The sequence below is a fragment of the Bactrocera oleae genome, chromosome 5 (genome assembly GCF_042242935.1).
Source record: "Bactrocera oleae isolate idBacOlea1 chromosome 5, idBacOlea1, whole genome shotgun sequence".
Lineage (NCBI taxonomy): Eukaryota > Metazoa > Arthropoda > Insecta > Diptera > Tephritidae > Bactrocera > Bactrocera oleae.
Genome location: NC_091539.1, coordinates 1,833,239 through 1,854,647, shown reverse-complemented (window position 1 = coordinate 1,854,647; position 21,409 = coordinate 1,833,239). Strand labels below are relative to the sequence as shown.

Genomic DNA, 21,409 nt, shown 5'->3' with positions numbered 1-21,409 from the left:
TACCAAGTGGTGGCCAATTGCACATTTATTTAATTATATGCCACATTAATAATTTATTCCGCAAAAAAATCATGCATGTTGTATTTATTTTATTATAATTTTGTATATTATTTTTTTTAGAATTTATTGAATTTTATAGTCTTCAATTAAATATCATGTTTTTATTTTATTTTATTATAATTTTTTACTTTTATTTCTTAGCATCCATTTAATTTTATATTCTTCTATTTAAATATCATGTTTCGGTTTGATTGCAAGCTTTTTCTTTTTTGTGTTATTTTTTTTTTTTTTGTTTGTTTATTTTTTGTTAATTTTTTTGTTTCATTTTATTTTTTTTATTTTTTTTTTGTATATGTATATATATATTTTTAACATAATTTTTCATATATAAAAAACTTTTTTATTTATTTTATTTTATTATAATTTTTTAATGTTATTTCTTAGCGTCCATTTAATTTTATACTCTTATATTTAAATATCATGTTTTGGTTTGTTTGCAAGCTTTTTGTTTTTTGTGTTTTTGTTTGTGTAATTATTATTATTATTTTTTTTTTGTTTTTATATTTTTGGTTATTTTTTCGTTCATTTTATTATTATTTCTTTTTTGTTTAATTTTTTATTTTTTGTTTATTTTTATATATTTTTTCCAACATAATTTTGCATTTATTTTTAAACATCTCTCATACACCATCATATTCGCGCAAACCGAATATCATAACATTATTTACTTTATTTCTATTTTATTTACTTTCTTCTTCATCATCTACATTTGTTCTACTAATCTCTTTTAGGTGATTTCCGCAAGGTGAAAGTGGAACGGTCCAAAGCGCCAACGAATGACGACGATTTCCTGACGCCCACCAAATTCGAGCATCACAACTTTACGGAAATGGAAAAGTTTGTATTAAAAAACATGTATTTTAAGCTTTTGAACCCAAACGGTTGAGAAGTAAGAAAATCTTACAAGCGAAACAACTGAAAATCGTGAGAAAGTTTAATATAAAGTTTATAATTAATATATATATATGATTGATATGATATATGATTCACGGCATCATATACGCTAATAGGGGATTATAGGTATTTTGTTTCAATTTAATGTAAATTAAAATATACATAAGATTTTAAAAGCTTTCGACAATATGGTAAGTATTAGCATGAAAGTAGCAAACAATGCTCAAGGATTGCTGTACCTACAGACTTTTAAGGTTAATACTAGTACTAGTCCTTTAAAGCTTTAAGCTTAATTTCATAAAAGATCTTGTTATTGCCATTTACTTGAATAACTCATATTTATGAAAATGTTTAAGCGGTTATATACAGTTGGAAGGTCAAAAAAAAGTGAATTTTCCAAAAGTTTTTCGGAGAAAACTTTTAAATTTATTGATCCACAAATTTATACACATATTATGGTATCTTTGAAGTATATTTTAAGACTTGGTACTAGTAAAAATATTTATTTGGAATAGAACTACAGCTGATCTTCGGGAGCTCCTCTCAAAGCAGACGTATTGCGGTGACCACTATATCTCTGAACTGGATCATCTGAAATTGAGAAACCAAACCGATTTCGTTAACGAACTTTTGTGAAGCTTATAGCTTTTGTTGTACAAGCATCAGATCTTTCATGAAAATATAAGTGGCAACGCAGGTGCAGAGAATATCACACATACGTGTGAGCTTTTTGCTAATAGCCATTATTTTGAGTGATTTATTAATTTGTGTAAGACAGTTCACCCAAGCTTTCATTTGTGGCCACCGCAGCTTTCAATGTAGCGTTGCAGACCATTATGAAAGTTTAATTTCCTGTTTTAAAAACCTGAAAGCTTAGTAATTCCACTTTTACTCAGAGCGCAATTGTTTGGGTTCTTCAAAAGCTTCCTGTTTTAGAAACCTGAAAGTTTAGTAATTCCTTTTGGGCAAAAGCTTTCTAAAAATAAGTTGATCAATTTAATAACTCCCACTAGATTTTTACGCAACATTGCCGAGTCATACCCCGGCATAACGCGTCTTTATTCGATCGGTAAGAGTGTGCAGCAACGTGATCTCTGGGTCATGGAGCTATTCGTCTCACCGGGTCAACATATAGCCGGCGTACCGGAGTTTAAATATGTCGCCAATATGCATGGCAACGAAGTGGTGGGCAAAGAGATGTTATTACTGCTCACAAAGTATATATGCGAACGCTATGGTGTCGACGAACGCATTTCGAAGTTGGTAAACACTACACGAATGCATTTCCTCTACAGCATGAATCCCGATGGCTATGAAATATCACACGAGGGTGATAAATCAAGCGGCAACGGGCGTGAGAATGCGAATAATATCGATTTGAACCGTAACTTTCCCGATCAATACGGCACAGACAAGTATAATGCGGTGACCGAACCGGAGGTGGCTGCTGTCATGCATTGGACGCTTTCGCTACCGTTTGTGTTGTCGGCGAATCTACATGGCGGCTCATTAGTGGCCAATTATCCGTTCGACGACAATGAAAATGATTTTAACGATCCAATTGCTCGTCTACGGACGGCAACGACAATGGGTCGAAAGCTTAATCCAACGGAGGACAACGAGTTATTTAAACATTTGGCTTCGGTGTACGCGGAGGTAAGTGTAAGCAGCGTAGCTTTAAAGTTTTACATGAAAATTTGAAAGCAAATCCTTAAGCTTTCCAACGCCCATCCGTGTTTTCGAAGCGCTTGTATTTATTTTTATTCAATTATTGCTTTCTAGGCTCATCCCACAATGCATCTCGGCAATCCATGTCCGCTCTTCAAACACGAACATTTTCCTAATGGCATTGTGAATGGCGCCCAGTGGTATAGCGTGACGGGCGGCATGCAGGATTGGAATTATATACGCGCCGGCGTATTGGAACTGACGCTCGAGTTGGGCTGCGACAAGTTTCCAATGGTCGATGAGTTGGCAAATTATTGGCACGACAACCGCGAGCCACTGCTGAAATTTATCGAGCAAGTACACTACGCCGTGCATGGCACGGTTCGCAGTTCTATCGGCTCGGCTATAGCGGGTGCGGCAGTTCGACTAGATGGCGCCAAACATGCCAGCTTCAGTGGGGTCAATGGTGATTACTGGAAGCTGGCCTTACCAGGCAGACACAACATAACAATACTTGGCGATGGGTGGGTAGACCAGTGTGGGCACTAGAGCGCGGGTAAAATGTGTTTATTTGAACTTTTCTCTGTCGCACAGTTTTGCGCCATATCGTGAGGAGATCGAAATACCAGCAGACACACGTGAGATGCGCCTGGATGTAATCTTGATGCGCGACGATCCGCAGCATTGGTCGTCAGCCAATGATTTCCGTGTGATTGAGAATGTGGTGAAGACGCGCTACCACAGCAATCCAGAGATTCGACAACGTTTAGCTGAGTTCGAAACGCGCAGTGGGCAGATTGCGACCTTTGGCTATGCGGAGAGCGAATTCGGTATCTACTATAACTCTATTAAACTGACAGCCGATGTAAGTATTGCTTGTTAACGGGGTTTTTTCTTTAATTCATTTTTAAATAACGCTTGCAGATCGGTGAGCCTGAGGAGGCAAAATATAAGATTCTCATACTCAGCTCCTTCTTCGACACCACCTCGCCGCTGGGTCGTGAAATCACTATGAATATAGCGCGTCACATACGTGAGGGCTACAAAATACGCGACACCAGCACCTTGAACTTGCTGCAAAAGAGCGTGATATACTTGTTACCGTTAACTGATAACTACGATATAATCTTCAATATGTATAACAGAAAGTGCGTATGACAACTGACATAGATTTGACAGTTACATGCTATCTTATTGACGCTTTCTCTCTAACTTTACAGTAACTCGCTCTGCGATCCCGAACTGGGTAATGAGTTAGCCGATCGTTTGCTCAGTCCCGAAACGGAGAAGAAACGCGATTTGCTTTTGCAGTTTTTGGATAGCGAACGCTTCGATCTGGTGTTAACCTTCACTGCTGGCAGTTCCGATTTGACGTAAGCCACTTCAAAATAAACTACATATATACAAAATGGTAACTTTACTCTTTCTCCATGCAACAGTTATCCCAAAGGCGAACCTATTATCGAGAAGCTCGCACATTCCATTAAAGACAGCGAATTCAGCGCACCGCCACATCAGTGTCCGCTCACCAGCACACGTTCACTGCATCAAGCCACAACCGAACGACTTACAAATCTGCTCTACAAAATGTACAACATACCGCTCTTCAGTATGGGGCTCTCCTGCTGTCGTATGCCCGTACAAACGGAGATCGCCGGCATTTGGCGCAAAAATGTCGACAAAATTAAAAACTTTCTGCGTCTCATCGAAACCGGCGTTGAAGGTCTGGTGCACAATGACAAAGGCGAGCCGCTACGCAACGCTTTCGTGCGTCTCATCGATCACCACCACGTCTATAACGTTACACGCAATGCGGCACGCTTCCAAATCATTCTGCCGCCTGGCGAATATGCTTTAGAAATTAGCGCGCCGCACTATGAGTCCGAGGTGAAACGTGTGCTAATCGCAGCGCAACAGCTCAACAATATAGGCGTGGTGAAATTGAACGCCTTTACGCTGCTCACCGGCGTGAGCGAGGTACATCGCCTGGGCGGCAACAATGTGGGCAGTGCAACCGCACTAAACGCGCAGACAGCGACCATCTCCGGCTTCGTGCTAGACACCACCAATCATCCGGTGAAGCATGCAAAGGTTTCGGTCGTGGCGCCACACACGCGCAACTATCTGCGCAATTTCACCGACAGTTTGGGCGCCTATAGCATAGGCGGTGTGCCGCTGGGCGAGGTCACGCTGAAGGTGGAGGCGCCGCGTCATGTGAGCACTGAGCGCGCGGTGCATGTGGAAGGTGGCGCTGTGCGCGGCGTCATTTTCCGTCTGAGTGTTGACGAACATGTGTGGGGCATGCCACGTTGGCTGTTCATCTTGTTCGCCAGCATCATTATTATTGTCGCCATGATTCTCTGCTTCTTGTGCGTGCAGTTCTTGTTGGCTCGTCGGCATCGCGCTGACAAACGCTACTACAGCTTCTCGCTGCTGCCGCAGAAGGGGAAAGAACTGTTCGAGGATGATGGTGACGATGGCGAAACAGAGCTCTTCCGCTCACCCATCAAAAGTGAGTTTCTAACAAAAAAAAAAAAAAAAATACGCTGCTAAATGATTTTCTTTCGTTTCCACAGAGAGCATGTCCATAAAGCCTTACTATGACGTCGAAGGACTCGAAATGGTGCACAGCGATGACGAGGACGATGACGACGATTTTCGTAATGATTTCAATGAGGATAGCGGCGAAGAGGTTGTCATGTTGGATAAACGAAAATAAACTGTGATCAATAAAGGAAATAACGGAAACACAACAACAACCACAAAACAACATGCTAATAGCAATTAGTTCAAGGCGTAAAGACAACAAACAACAGTGGCAGCATAGTTTAAGATTAAGCATGTACTAACTCTGATTTACTTGCTAAATTATAACATACATTTTATATACAAATTTTAATATTTGCGAAATTTTGAAAAATTATTGCACATAAAATTTAATCAAGCAAATAAGCGAAAAGTAAAAATTTTTAATTAATACAATAATACAGTGAATATTAAAAACAAATCATTTAAGTAATTACGCAAATTAGCAAAATGTATTCTAAAATTTTACAAATAATTTATTTTTGAATACTAAAATTTCAAATGATATTATACTAATATTTTAACTAATATGTTAAATTGTGCAAAAATATACAACAAACACATACATATGTAAAAGAAAAATAATTAAATATCAATAATTGTAACTGCCAACCTCTGCAACCGAATCTCAACGAAAAGTTAACATTGAAATTTTTATTAAAAAAAAATCAGCTTTATTGTCAATGTACACTTACGGTAATTTCGCTGTTGTAAAAAAAAGTAAACCTGCTAGTGCTTTCATATTTCGAAAAATTGTAGCAACATGCAATGTATAAAAAAAAAACATTTACCAAAAAAGACTGACGGTAAATTAAAAAATCAATTGATATGTATTAATAAATTATAAAGTTAACGCCGCGCACATAAAATTTTGTGCAAACACGCTGAAGTTTTTTCCAAATTTAGTTACGCATTTGCCAAAGTTGCTTCGAAGTCTTTGAGATAAATTGAATTTAAAATGTTATATACTCTGCATGCTAACAATTTTTACACGCGCAAACGTTTTATTAGCAATAATGAAATTTATGAGAAAGTAATGAAAACTTATGTCCAGTTTTTATTTTTTGTTTTTGTTTTATTTCTGTGAAATTTAAAAGTTATTTTCTTTTTTGTTTGGCAGCTAAAATTAAAGAAAAAGATATATATGTACATATATACATATACTAAAAAAATTATAAATTATTAAAAAAAAACATTCGATATGTTTTTGATATTTTTTTGTGCGAAAACTGAGTTTAAGTATTATATATTTTGCATTTTCTTTTTGTAAATTTAGCAGCTTGAAAATTTTTTTTTTAAATTTATATTAGAAAATTATTCAAATATATGTATGCATATATATATATATTTTTTTTTGATATTTTACAATCAACCACTATTAACTTTATTAAACTATTAATTCATTAACTACTTTTAAAAAAATGACATTTACTTTATATACATATTTTTATCTTTGCATAATTTTTTTCATAAATTTGGCAGCTTGAAAAAATTTAAAAAAATTTTCATTGTTAAAATACTTAATTTTTTGGTATTTTAAAATTAGCTTTTGGTGTATTATTTTTTTACAATTAACCAAAACTTTTGAACATAAAAAAGTCATTAAAAATATTATTTTTGGCAAAAAGTTAAATTTAATTTCTATGAGTACATATCTTTGCATTTTTTTTTTGTTTTTTTGTAAAATTTGGCAGCAAAGTTTTAAAAAATTTCAATATATAATTTTTGTTTTTTACAATTAACTTCAACTCTTATTTTATTATTTTTTTGTTATTTATATTTATTTATTTTTTTTATTAACCGCAACTTTTGAACACAAAAAATCGTTAAAAAATATAATTTTTTTTGCAAAAAATTACATTTAATCTATATACATACATATATATTTGCATTTTTTTTATAAATTGGGCAGCTTGAAAAAAATTTTAAAATTTCAATTGTTAAAACATATTATAAATTATTAAATTTTTTAGTATTTTAAAAAATTTTATTTTAAACTGCAACATTTGTTTTTACAAAATGCATTAAAAATATTAATTAATTAAAAATAAGTTAAATTTCCATTGCAAAAGAATAATGTTGGTGTAATTTTATAATTTTCTTTAATAACCATTCTAATCATATCCAGTGAAGCAAACATTCCACAAAGTTTGTATTTTTTTTCATGAAATTTTTTTTAACCATGCATACATTTTTTAAAGAGGTTGTTTATGTTAGTATGTATTTATAAAGAGAAACACACACATTTTAGTAGTTTGTAGCTTTCTATGGTACTCATGAAAAATTAAAAATAAATATATACAATATATACACAAATAATAATATAATTTATATCATATAACCATGAGTAGAGCGTGTTGAATACCAAAACTGTGCAATACATTAAGAAAAAGCAAATTTTTTAACATAAGCGAAAATATAAATCAACATAAATAATATACAAATGTAATCATACACACACGCGCACGTCTGGCAAGACATGAAAACAGCTGACAGCTATGCATTTTACAATGGGCAGGCTTTTAAAAAAGATGTATTTGCTTTAAAAGTAGCGCGCCTGCTCTTTAGAGTTTAAAAACGTTAAATTTAAGTATATATGTACATATGTATGTGTGCTCATGATCATGTGCACACGAGCGATATTTTCGCCAACTCAATATTCTGCAGTTTGTAATTTAACTATTATTTTTTATTCAAAATATTTTAATAAAATTGACGCATATGTATTTATAAATAAAAAATAACTGGAATTAATTTCTCAACATATTAAACAAGTGGAAGGAAACAGTTAAAAAAAAAAACAAAAAACAATATTTAATTAAAAAAAAAAAGTTTTTTAATCTTAAAAAAACTTAATATATTAAAAACCAAATTTTTATATTAAAAAAAATATCTAAATTTAAAAAAAATTTATATTAAAAAAAATTTTATTATTTTATTATTTTTTACTTTTTTTTTTAAATATTTTAATAAAATTTACGCATATGAAATAAAAAATAACTGGAATTAATTTCGCAACATATTAAACAAGTGGAAGGAAAGAGATAAAAAAATAAAAAAATATTTAATTATTAAAAAAAATTTATATAGAAAAAACAAAATTTTTAATATTAAAAAAAAAAAATTTAATATTAAAAAACCGTAATATTAAAATATTTAAAAGTTTAAATTAAAAAAAATTAAAATATTTAAAAAAAAATTTATTAAAAAAAATTAAAATATTTAAAAAATATATTAATTTTTAAAAAAGACATATTAAAGATTAAAAAGGTTTGAAATATATTTGGATTTAAATTTTAATGCTTTTTTATGAGATATCGATCTGAAATTTCGCACACGTTCACACATCAGCGGTTCCGACAATTGAGCAGCTTAATTATCGGAACCGCCGATATCGAAAATACTATAGGATACAACTGTTTGTTGATTGGACAAGATATCGTCACGAAATTCGGCATGGATTATTGCCCAACTTTACAATCTCCGAACAAATTGTTGGGCTCGGATCACTAAAGCGAATAGCTGTCATACAAATTGAACGATCGGAATCAAGTTTTTGTAAGGAACTTTTTTGTTTGTGAAGGGTATTATAGCTTTGGTGCAACCGAAGTTAATGTGTTCTCTTGTTTTCTTTCTTTTTTTTTTTTGAATAAAAAAACTATAATATTTAGAAAGATCATTAGAAAAAAATTGCACACGCACATGTGCGTCCAAAAGCTGGAAGTTTTTTTTTAATATTTTTTTTTAATGAAATTAGACTTTTGTCTGAGTGTGTATGCACTTTGTTTTGAATGTATTCGCTGAGATAACAGCGTCAATGTTATTTCTTAAATTTCTGAGGACGCTTTGCGCATGTGTATGTGCATGTATGTGGTTTTGCATGTGTTACTTGAGAGATTAGCAACTAAATGACAAGTGATGGGAAGTAAAGCAAATAATTGATAGAGAAAAACGAAATATTGAAATAATATTTTTAGAAAGTGTAAACAAGTTAGAAAATAATAAATAAGGCGATTTAAACGCTTATACTCATATGCCGTGTGGAAGTTGTTGAAAAGTGAAACATTTAAACATATTTGCAACCAAATTTGCTAATTAAAGAATTTTTTGTTTACTAAAGCAAAAGTTTATCAAAAAAACAAAAGTTTATAACATAATAAGAAAATAAAATAAAATTAAAGTATTAAAAAAAATTAGGAATAAAAAAAAAATTTAATTAAAAAATTATTTATTAAATAAATGTTATTAATAATTGAAATTAAAAAAAAATTAAGGAATTAAACAAAAATTTTAGAGATTAAAAAAAATTGAGGAAATTAAAAAAAAATGAGGAATTAAAAAAAATTGAGGACTTAAAAAAATTTTGAAAATTAAAAAAAAATTAAGGAAATAAAAATATATTAGGTATTAAAAAAAAATTAAGGAATAAAAAAAATTTGGAAAATTAAAAAAAATTAAGGAATTAAAAAAATACAAATTGAGGACTTAAAAAAATTTAGTAATTAAAAGAAAATGTAGATTAAAAAAAATTGAGGAAATTAAAAACAAAATTAAAAATTAAAAATAATTAGAACATCCGTATACAAAAATATATTTCAGTGCAATTTTTTGTTACTAAGGAGGCAAAGTGAGGAGAACTCTTGAAGCACTCCCCTTGTAGCGATAATTTAGAAAATATACCTATATATTCAATACATTGTTTTTAAACTTACATTTCCTGGTACAAAACACACGCACACCTACACTAAAATATTTAAACATACATATGTATATTTATTAGCACAACAGCATCCTAGATGTTTCCTCCGTTGGACATTAGTTTTGTGTTTTGCGTTCAAAGGTTATCAGCGCTCTCGTGCTCGAGCGTTTTCTTTTTCGCTTCACTTGCGTTAGATAACTGCCTTTCGAGTAGCAGCTTCGCTTTGGCAGATTCTACGACACACGGCGCTTACTACTCGCGCCATTCGCGTACGGTTTGTCACACTAATCGGCCGTTTCGTGATTATTGTAGTCAGCAACACTCAACTTTGTTGTCTTGCCATTTTGCTCACTATCGTAAATAATATTGTTTGTGTACAAAAAGCCAAAAATCTAAAATAATAAAATTAATAAATGCACAAAAGTAGAAAAGTAGAAAAACGCTTTGAAACGCTAGAAAAACGCGCGGTAACTTAAGTACTTACCGCCCCAAGTGCCGTTAAACTGATTCTAGTAAACAAAATACAGCGCGTTCGGCTTGTTATCAGTGATATTTTTCACTTTTCAAGAGGAAAAAAGTGGCAGAAACTAGAAAATAAAAGTTCATCGCGATTTTCGACTTTTCTTCGAGTGCGCGCCGTCTTTTGACAACAGTTTGTGTTGCAGAAAAGCGCAAGTGAAACGTGCGGCCTCAATTCCTTAAGTCTTTTCGCATAACTAAAGTTCCTAAGTGAAACCGCGCCAGTGTCATGTTGAGACGTAGCGCCACACGCGTCACGTGCCAATTGAAGCATTCGCGCTGCCGTTACAGCAGCGGCGCCAGCAACGCCGAGGGCGATGCGAAAGCGCGTCTAGGCATAATTGGTGTGCCCTTTTCGAAGGGTCAGGGTAAGGGCGGTGTGGAGAAAGCGCCTGCGTTGCTGCGCGAGCATGGGCTAGTGCCGTTGCTCGAACAAGTGTCCTACGGTAAGCAGTCAACTAGCAACATCTTTTTGTTTGTTGTACAGTTTTACATAAAAGTGTGTGTGCTTGTGGTTGAGTGAAATCAATTTCCATCTCGACAGGCCAACTAGAGGTGCACGACTATGGCGATCTGCAATTCGATGTGGACCCCATACCAACGGAGGCGCCGGAATATAGTAAAATTAAAAATTATGGCGAATTTATGGGCTGCAACAAGGCGCTGATCCGCAAAGTGCAGCAGCTGTTGCAGGAGAACGATCAGTTTCTGACGATCGGTGGCGATCATGCAATTGGTTTTGGTAAGCAAAATGCAAAAAAAAATACAGATTTATGAATACCAGTTTTTAGGTGTTATATATAAATATATAATATACAAAAATTATAAAAATCAAAAGTTAACGGCTAATTAAAATAAAATAAAAATAGCAAATAATTTTAAAAAAATGTGTATACATATATATAAATATTCGAATATATTAAAAAATAATAAAAAAAGGTTTTTAAAAAATAAAAATATTAAAAAAAAAAATATTTAAAAAAATAAAAATATTAAAAAAAAAAAGTAAATAATCATATTTTTATTATTACAAAGTATTTTATTAAATATTATATTTACTCACTAAAGAGCTGAGAACTCAAACTAAATCAATGAAATAAATTTAAAAAATAAAAATATATTTATATGTAATATTAATTATATATATTTACACACTACATATATACAATAATATATATACAAAAATTATAAAAATCAAAAGTTAACGGCTAATTAAAATTAAAAAAAAAGCAAATAATTTTAAAAAGTTTATATACATATATATAAATATTCGAATATATTAAAAAGTATTTTAAAAAAATATTTAAAAAAAATTAAAAAAAAATATTTAAAAAAATAAAAATAAAATTATAAATAATCATATTTTTACTATTACAAAGTATTTTATTAATATTATATTTACTCACTAAAGAGCTGAGAAATCAAACTAAAAAACATTAGCAGCAATTGCATTAAATATAAGCAAGGAGCAGCGGCAATAATTAAAAATAAATGCTATATTTCACAAATATATTCAATTCATGCTTACTTTTCATTAAAATAATTAATTTCGTCATTTTCCATCAATATTAATTGTATTTCAAACTTTTAACGCCAGTTCGTTAAAAAGTCGCATGCGATTTTTTTGTTTAACAAGCGACAAAAATGTTCTGTTTTTTAAACGCCACAAATCACATTTTAGCAGGCGTCCATAAGTCGGAGCACAGATTTTATTAACATTCTCTGGTCGCAGCAAGCCTTAACGAAAATTCCATAAAAATCGCATGCAATTTTCGGGTCGCATGAGAGAAACCAATTTTCACCGCTAACATGTGACATGCCGCATTCCAACCAGGCACCCAGAAATCAGAGAACGACGCACGTTTGTGCACTAAAAGTGTTGCCTACTTTAAGGCGCATAATGGGCAATACAGACGAAGCGGCTATATAACGCCAGTAAACGTTTATTATTGTATTAAGACATTTAATTGCAATTTAATCGCTTTAAGAAGACTTTTCCTATGCTTTTCGTTGCGTATTTATTACAATATTTTACTTTATTTGTATTCACATTTCTCTCTGCTATAAATATATTTTTAGGCTCCGTTGCCGGACATTTGCAACACACGTCCAATCTCTCGCTGGTTTGGGTGGACGCCCACGCCGATATCAACCTGCATAACACCTCGGAATCTGGTAATATACACGGCATGCCCGTCTCCTTTCTGCTCAAGGAATTACGTGTCTTCTGGCAGCATGCAAAACTCGAACAAACGGCCCCGGTTTGGTAAGTCGAAATAAACCAGAATTGTGCTCAACTGAAAATATTTACTTGGTTAATATACACTACTTGTATTAAGTCGCATTTGTTTATTACGCGCGTAGTTTACTAAGCTATAATACATTATCAGCTGCGGCGATAAGAGCCGTTTAAAAAAAGTTGAAAGGCAAAGAAAACTATTTTTTTGTTTTTGTTTTATTCTCACTGTGTTTATTCGCTTGACTTTTCTTTTATGAAAGTAAAAATAATATAAGTTCAAAAATATGGTATGAGTGTATGCTGCAAGTGGCGAGCAGGAGGAGCGTGTGAATGTTGTGCTTTTTGTGCACAAAAAAATCCTTCGAAGTGCCTCTCTTCACAAAAATTACAGCTGGTGTGAAACTTTTGGTCCTTTACGCAGCTCGAAATTGTTGTTGCAGAAGAATAATATATTCTTTGAACAATTTTGTAGAATAAACGGGTGTAATATGTCTCTGTTCGATCAATTGTAGGTTGCTCTAATTACCCGAACGCGACTGAGAAAGAGAAGCCGCTCGTCTCTACGGTAATATTTTTTATAACATTGAAATATTGCGTTCGATGTTTTTTTAATATTCTTAGCTTACAAATTACAGAAAGAGATTTAGGAGACATTTTCAATTTATTAGTAGCTTTTTAAGCAATCTTTACCATATATCTAGTATTTTATAAAAACATTTACTATAAATATATCACAAATTGTTTGGATTTCATACTTTGTACGTCGCACGTTACATTCGCAGTCTTATCAGAAATATACACAAATACATATATAAATATTAACACTTAACGCTATTTGTACTTGTTTAGATATACATATACATTTATTTAATTGGAAGCTATTTGATTTCATAATCTTTTTTTCTATTTAAATGTTATTACTACAGCTCAAGAATACGTTGTATAGAAATTGAAAAGTCAAATGAACATATTAAAAGATTATTATTACTATATTAAAAAAAATTATAGTAATAAAAGTAATAAAATTATTTTATACAAAAATAAGTAATAAAACTATTTTATAAACAAAAATAAATTTTATAAACAAAAATAAATTTTATAAAAAAATAATATTTTATAAAAAAATAAAATTTAATAAAAAAGTAAAACAATTTAAAAAAAATATATAACTATTTAAAAAAAAATTATTATATAAAAAATAGTAAAATTATTTTATAAAAAAAAATTAATTAAATTATTATTCAAATTAAAAATTATTAAATTACATTAGATAACATAAAATATAATGTGATCATATGCTAAAATAATCGGTTATGAAAAATAGTACAAATAAATAAAAAATTTCATTTTAATGTATAAATGTATTAAGCAGTGGTATGAATACAAATATAAAAAATACTATACAAAATATAATAAAATTATTTTATAAAAAAAATAAAATAAAATAACTTAAAAAAAATATTATATACAAAAAAATTAAAATATTTTATAAAAAAAAAATTTTAATTATTATTCATATAAAAAATAATTATATTAAATGACATAAAATATAACGTGATCATATGCTAAAAAAACGATTTTATAAATTAAAAATTGCTAAAATATATACATACATAACAAAAGGAAAAAATATAATAATAATTTAAAACAATATTAATAATATTAAAAATAGTAATAGTAATAAAAAGATCAATAGCTAAAAAAAATAATTAAAAAAAGGATTATTAATTAAAAAGAGTTTATTAATAACAGTTATAAAAAAACTATTAGGAATATAATTATTTAATTTTTTTGTAAATAAGTATAAAAAATTAAAAAAGTATTAATAATTAAAATAATTAAAAAGAATTCATTAATAACAACTATAAAAAAATAAGTATAAAAATTAAAAAGGATTAATAGTCCAAAAAAATTATTAAAAAATGAAAAAAGTATTATTAAATTAAAAAAATTAAAAAATTATTATTAAATTAAAAAAATGAGTAAAAACTAAAAAAAAGTATCAACAATTAACAAAAAAGTATTAAAAATTGATAAAAGTATTAAAAATTAAAATAAAAGTATTATTAAAAAATATAAATTATTAATAATAAAAAAAATATTAATAAAAAATAAAAGTTTAAAAAATATTATTCATAGTAAAAAATACAAAATTAAAGAAATATTTATTTTATTGTATTTTTTTGTAAATAAGTATAAACAAGTCTAAAACTTTTATATTTGGCAAATAAAATTATTTATAGTACACCTATGAATAAATGATAGTAAAATTCCGACTAATAAGAGCGCATTTAAATATATACAAAAAATAAGAAAAAATATGCAATATGAAAAGAATATATACATATATACATATCATAAATAAAACAGAATTTGTTTTTCTTAAGCTGCCTGCATTTTAAATAACACAAATAAAATTAATAAATTTATTTTTAAATAAAAAAAATAATATTTTTATTTTTAAATAAAAAAATAATATTTTTGTAAATATATATATTTTTTGTTATAATTTATAAAATCACAAAGCCACTAAATTTCAAAACAAAAATGTCGTTGCCTAACAGTACTGTGACGAATGCTGCTGAAAAATAATGAAATAATTATTTTTTCCTAAAAATCAAGTACAAATCACGCATAAAATAAGTAACACTATAAATATAATAATTAATTATATATTACATGTCAATTAAACAAGTCTAATTAATCGAAATAATACAATTATCTTGTGCTTAAAAATACATAGTTAGCTAAGAGCATAACTTAAAAGCTTTAAACTGTTTGCGAAAAAAATAGTTTAAATCTCATTCGGGTGCTTCCAAATAAAAAAAACACATCGTTTGCTAGAACTAATAACGAAGAAATATCAGTTTTTTTTTTGTTTTTTTTGTAAAGACGAAAAATGCGACGATGTCGTTACAAAGCCGTTAATGGTGTAGTAAAATCAAAGAAATTAAAGAACGCTTCATTAGTTTTTGAAAATGTTGTAAATTGTAGCGTATGCGCTGGTATAATTTCGAAAATTTTCAAATATATATTTTTTATTGTTGGTTTTTGTATAACAAAGCAATCAACAACTTTGACGCTGAAGTGTTATTTCGTTTGTTCGAATTTTTGCGCTAATCTGGCAACTGTCTAAGCTTTTAAGCCATTTATTACAATAATAAGTATAATGATGTAGCATATTGAACTTAAAATTACAAGAAGTTAGATAAAATGTACAAAGAGAAAAATGGTTACAATGGTTATTTGTGTAGCTAGTAACGAAAGACGAAATATATGCAGTTACAAAATTAATTGAAATTTTTACATTAATGTGGAGCCGATAACCGAACGCATATGCATAGATTTGTGGTATTTTTAATATTTTGATTAACTAATATTTTGATTACTTTTCAATATTTGTAAATTATTCAAATTTTTATAACTGGCAATATTATTATTTTTTGCTAACATCGGCTCTACATTGAATGTCACAACTCGCTGTTTGGGTTGGCGATAAGTGATAGATGAATGTTTATGCTTGTCTTAATTTTGCTATTGCCTTAAGCTTTGTAATGTTTTCATAACTTCATTGACAGAAAAGAAATTATAAACAAGTCTTACAATCGCTTACAAAAATTATACACTAAATTTTTAAATAAAAATTTTGTTTACTAAAATATAATAATACAATGATAATTAATAATAATAATTAAATACTTTGTACGTGAGCGGTTGGCGTTCAAGAAGTTCAAATAATCTGGGATACATATTTTTTTTATTTATATTTTTTTTGTTTACTGTGAAAATTAGCACACAAACACCTGTAAATAAACAAATCAGAATTAAATTAAAAAATATTACAATACAATGTTTTGCAAAATGTACTGCTAAGTAATAAATCAGTTGAATAGAAGAAGACAAATACAAACCGAGCGTTTAGTTTTTATTTTTGACTCATTTAACGGTTGACTGATTTTGAGAAAAACGAAAAAGTTTGGTAATTGGGCATTCGGTAAACAAAACAGTGTTGATAACGGTATTTTTAATTTTTTTGTTTGCTTTCGTTTTTGCTTTTGGGCTACTATATGGTACGGCGCACATCCAAAAATGAACCAATAATGGGTGTTGTTGTTGTAAGATATACGCAACGAAATTCATAGGGAGAGAAAATCAAACTATAAATAAAGAGCTGAATGAAATATACAAGTCATAAGCCAATTAAAGAAATGTGATATGCTAATTTTTCAAAATATGAAAAATTATAATAACTTATAAAGTTTACTTACCGAAAAATATACACAATACAGTTATACAATATACGGTTACATTTACAAAACTAGACTCAACAAATGCGTGAAAACGTAGGGAAATACCGCTGTAATTATTTTTTTTTCTTTGCGCTATAACTATACGCCGTGTTGCCTTTGTGAATTTAGCGCAGTAAGGACAGCTGCAAAAACTGAAAATTTTTTGGCTTAAAATTTACACTATACAAACAAAGATACAAGAACTTGCACAAAAAAGTACAAGAACAAATAACTGAAAAAAATCGCTTAGCATTGGGTTGTTGTAGTCGATAATTGGTGTTTACAATACACGTACAGAATATTGTCAACACGTATGAACTTGTGAGAAAAAAAAAATACAAGAAAGGTGAGCACAACTAATTTTTTGCAGCATTTTATTATATACACCCACTCACTGAAGCAGGTTTTATATTTAAGAAGAAATGAAATTTAAGTTTTTAAAAAATCGTTTTAAAAATGATTTAACCCATTAGTGACTTGTGGACATTTTAGTATCAAACAAAACAAAAAAAAAACACAATTAGACTTAAAGCGTTAGCCATTAATAAGGTTGGATCATTGTAGTAAAAATTAAAATAAAATTGGATCGCATTGGATCATTATAATAAAAAAAAATACTAAAATAAAATTAGATCGCATTGTATCATTATAATAAAAACAAGAAAAAACGTTAACTTCGGTTGCACTGAAGCTACAATACCCTTCACAAACACATATGCTCCTTACAAGCACTTGATTCCAATCGTTCAGTTTGTATGGCAGCTATATGATAAAGTGATCCGATCTAAACGATTTCTTCGGATATAACATTGTTGGCTTAAGCAATAACACATGCCGAATTTCGTGAAGATACCTCGTCAAATAAAAAAGTTTTCCATACAAGCACTTGATTCTGATTGCTTAGTTTGTATGACGGCTATACGCTATAGTGGTCCGATATCGGCCATTCCGATAAATGAACAGCTTCTTGGTGAGAAAAGTACGGAAACGGATTTTAGATCGTTGTCTCAAAAGCTGAGGGAATAGTACGCATATATATAGACAGACAGACAGACAGAGGGGCATGGCTAAATCAACTCAGCTGATCATTTATGTATATATATTTTATAGGGTCTCCGACACTTCGTGGCAAACTTAACATACCGCGTTTGGGTATAAAAAAAAATTAAAATTAAACGCATTAATGTCTTTGCTGACTTACTTATATAATCATAATATTCATGTTTTTTCCCCCTAAATTGCTATGTGCATTTTGGAAATTGTTTTTGAATTTCAAAATAGATTTTGAAAAATTGATATGTATTGTATATCGCATTGAAAAATATTGCGTTTAAAACAAGTACTTAAATAATTCAATCGAATAATTAATATAAATATATATTATATACAAAATGATGATTAAAAAAAATTTTTAAAATAAAATACCTTTTGCTTTCATTTTAAAAGTAAAATCTAGCTAAAACGTCTAAAGCAAGCTTTCTCTACCGTGGTTTAATGTTTCAACTAATTTAAAATGTCCGTAATGGGTTAAAATATTTATTTTAGTAAAATAAAAAGTTGTTCGAAATAATTATGGCAAATTACTTTCGAAAACAAATCTCAAGTAAAAAGCTGCTTCGAAATTAGTTTGATCACACGAACTTGACCGTGTACAGGAAATAAATTGCTGCCGCGAAAATTGATTTAAAAACAAAATACCGGCTGTTTTTTGCAGAGACTCACAGGGGGTTTTACTTAAAAACAAACCAATGAGCTGAAAACCACAAAGCGAAGCAACCTAAAAGTAAAAAATCACTAGCGAATTCATTTTTGTTACGCTGCTGACAAGTTTAACAATGCTATCAAAGGAAAAGTTAGAGTAACTAAAATCCAAATTCATACAGAAATCAACGGAAGTCAAAAAAGTGTGATACACATATCTAAAAAAAAAAAAAAAAAAAAAAAACAAAGAGTTTAGAAAAATCAATTAAAATGAAGTCAGAAATTAGTATTTGAAACAAACGAGACAAGAACGTAGCGGAATTTATAAGAATTTTAAGAGATGAAAAATCAACAATGAAAATATAAATCGTTTGAGAGTAATTATGAAATCAACCATAAACACAAACAAATTCAGAGCGTAAAAGAAGTAAGTGAATTTAAACCAAACCACACGATTTCAAAAAATCGCCGTCTAACAAAACAAAAGTGCTGGACGCCTAACAACAACACAACGACTGCATACAAACTTAGAAGAGAACAACACAAAAGTAAACAGAAATATTACACAAAACCCAATTTAATGAAAAAAAATGCGCAGAAAACGAAATCATGGCAACCAGAAAGGTGTAGTTGTAGAAAAAAATGCATTAAAAATAATAAAAATAAATGGAATGAAAATAAATTAAATTAAAAATTAATTTCATTAAATTAAAAATTAAAACAACGCTGAATCGAAACTAATGCAACCACAAATCTGTAGTTCTTTAAAACAAAAGTTTTAAAAATTAAAATAACATTAAAAAAAAGTTTAAAATATTGCAAAAAAAAAATTGTTTATTAAAAAATCTGTAGTTATTTAAATTAAAAAAAATCTTTTAAGTTAAAAAAAATTAAAAATTATATTAATTTTTATAAATAAATTTTAAAAATTAATTAATTTTTATAAAAAAAAATTAAAAAAAGTAGTAAGAATTAAAAAATTTTAATTAAATAATCTGTAGTTATTTAAATTAAAAAAAATCTTTTTAGTTAAAAAAAATTGAAAATTATATTAATTTTATATAAAAAAAATTTTAAATTTAATTAATTTTTATTAAAAAAAATTAAAAAAAGTAGTAATTATATAAAAAAAAAAATTTAAATATTGCAAAAAAAAATTTTTATTCAAAAAAATTTTAAAATATTAAAATTTAATTAATTTTTATAAATAAATTCTAAAATTTAAATAATTTTTATAAAAAAAATTAAAAATTGTTTTTTTTTTTTTTAATTAAAATCTGTAGTTCTTTAAAAATAGTAGTAAAAGTTAAAAAAAAAATTTACGAAAAAAAATGTTTAATGCAAAAAAAATTTTAATGAAAAGAAAAATGTTAAAAGAAATTATAAAAAAAAATTAAGAAAAATAAAATAAAATAGTTGCAATAGAGTAAAAAAAAATATTGAAAACGGAGCTACATCGAAACTAATACCGGAGTGAAAATACATTAGAAATATCACTTGTAATATTTGTTGTTAAAATAAATGAAGAAAAACTCATAATCGTATTTTGAAACACATTTATATGTAATATTACTTTCATTTTGGGTTTTTGGTTAATTCTTTTTTGGTTTTGCTTATAATTTAACCGCTAGAATAATAATAATTATTATTATTATAAATGTAATCATAATATTTCTTTAATATATGTAATAATAAATTGCATTAAATATCATTTTGGTTAAATGTGTATATAGAAATGAATAAATTAAACTTTATAAACTTATATAATGTCTTTGTTTAATATCAATATTTTGTTTAAATTAAGTTTTGTCAAGTTCTTTTAGCTTGTTGTTATTTTTGCACTTCTCATTTTTCAATAAAAAGTCATATTTTTCTTCAAATACCAAATGTCTAATGTTCAAATAACACAAAGATTTTTCTTAGAAAAAAGTTTTTGAAATGTTAAAACATTATTGTTGAGTATTTTTCTTTGTTTTTTTTTTTTTTTTGGTAAAAGCAGAATTCTTACTGTAAATATTGCAAGTATAACTTCTGCCATAATACGCATATCAACCATAATTTAGCACTAAAACTTTGCTTTGGAATGTTTGAAAACAAAAGAAACTTGTAAAATTCGTTTCGCTTTTTGTTTAAGGAAAATTTTCGTTATTTTGCTATTTATTACGTTTTTGACTTAAATATTTCTTAAGGGTTTAAGTTTTTCCAGACTTTGTTTTTGCATTTTGACTAGCATTGGAATGATTTTTAACTTTCAGTATCAGCATATATATTATATATAATTTGTTTTATTAATGCTACACAAAAAAAAAATTTGTTTGAATTCATGAAAGAATTCGATTTGCGAGATCATTTAGCCTTTTTAGAGCTGGTTTGACTAGAAAGAAAATTCACAGAATTTTTCAAAAATAATTAAAAATTATAAAAAAAAAAACAGTTGCCTATATACCTATGTATGTATGTATGAATGCGCTACCAAAACAAAAGGTGAACCAACAATTTGTAGACGAACACGCGCATTTAGTAGAAACATATTACATACATACATATATGCTGCTAGCGCTCAGCAGTTTGAGAGTAGGCGTGAAGTAGAAGGGAGCCAGTGAGTATGTTGAGAAAGCGCTGCCACAAATCAACACAGATTAAACAATGTGTTCGACAATGCAGAATAAAATCGGAAAACAAAACAAAAAAAAAAAACGGAAAATCAAACCAAATGAAATGTAACATATGTGACAAACGAAAACCAAAATAGTA

At 28.6% G+C, this 21,409-nt stretch overlaps 2 protein-coding genes across 3 annotated transcripts in view; both read left to right on the top strand.

The window, feature by feature from the left end:
- svr (Carboxypeptidase D svr) overlaps positions 1–6,241 on the top strand; it is a 32,530-nt gene extending 26,289 nt beyond the window's left edge. For both annotated transcript variants that reach the window (XM_036359387.2, XM_036359388.2), the window contains exons 5-12: positions 792–897; positions 1,968–2,610; positions 2,737–3,146; positions 3,217–3,487; positions 3,547–3,770; positions 3,843–3,995; positions 4,062–5,134; positions 5,199–6,241. In XM_036359387.2, the coding sequence (XP_036215280.2) occupies positions 792–897; positions 1,968–2,610; positions 2,737–3,146; positions 3,217–3,487; positions 3,547–3,770; positions 3,843–3,995; positions 4,062–5,134; positions 5,199–5,341 (3,023 nt within the window). In that variant the 3' untranslated portion in view covers positions 5,342–6,241. The remainder of the gene's footprint in view (positions 1–791; positions 898–1,967; positions 2,611–2,736; positions 3,147–3,216; positions 3,488–3,546; positions 3,771–3,842; positions 3,996–4,061; positions 5,135–5,198) is intronic.
- Positions 6,242–10,133: 3,892 nt separating this feature from the next.
- The window catches only part of arg (arginase), a 36,503-nt gene continuing 25,227 nt past the window's right edge, over positions 10,134–21,409 (top strand). The window contains exons 1-3 of the mRNA XM_014242462.3: positions 10,134–10,872; positions 10,971–11,168; positions 12,506–12,692. Of these exons, the coding sequence (XP_014097937.1) occupies positions 10,656–10,872; positions 10,971–11,168; positions 12,506–12,692 (602 nt within the window). The 5' untranslated portion in view covers positions 10,134–10,655. The remainder of the gene's footprint in view (positions 10,873–10,970; positions 11,169–12,505; positions 12,693–21,409) is intronic.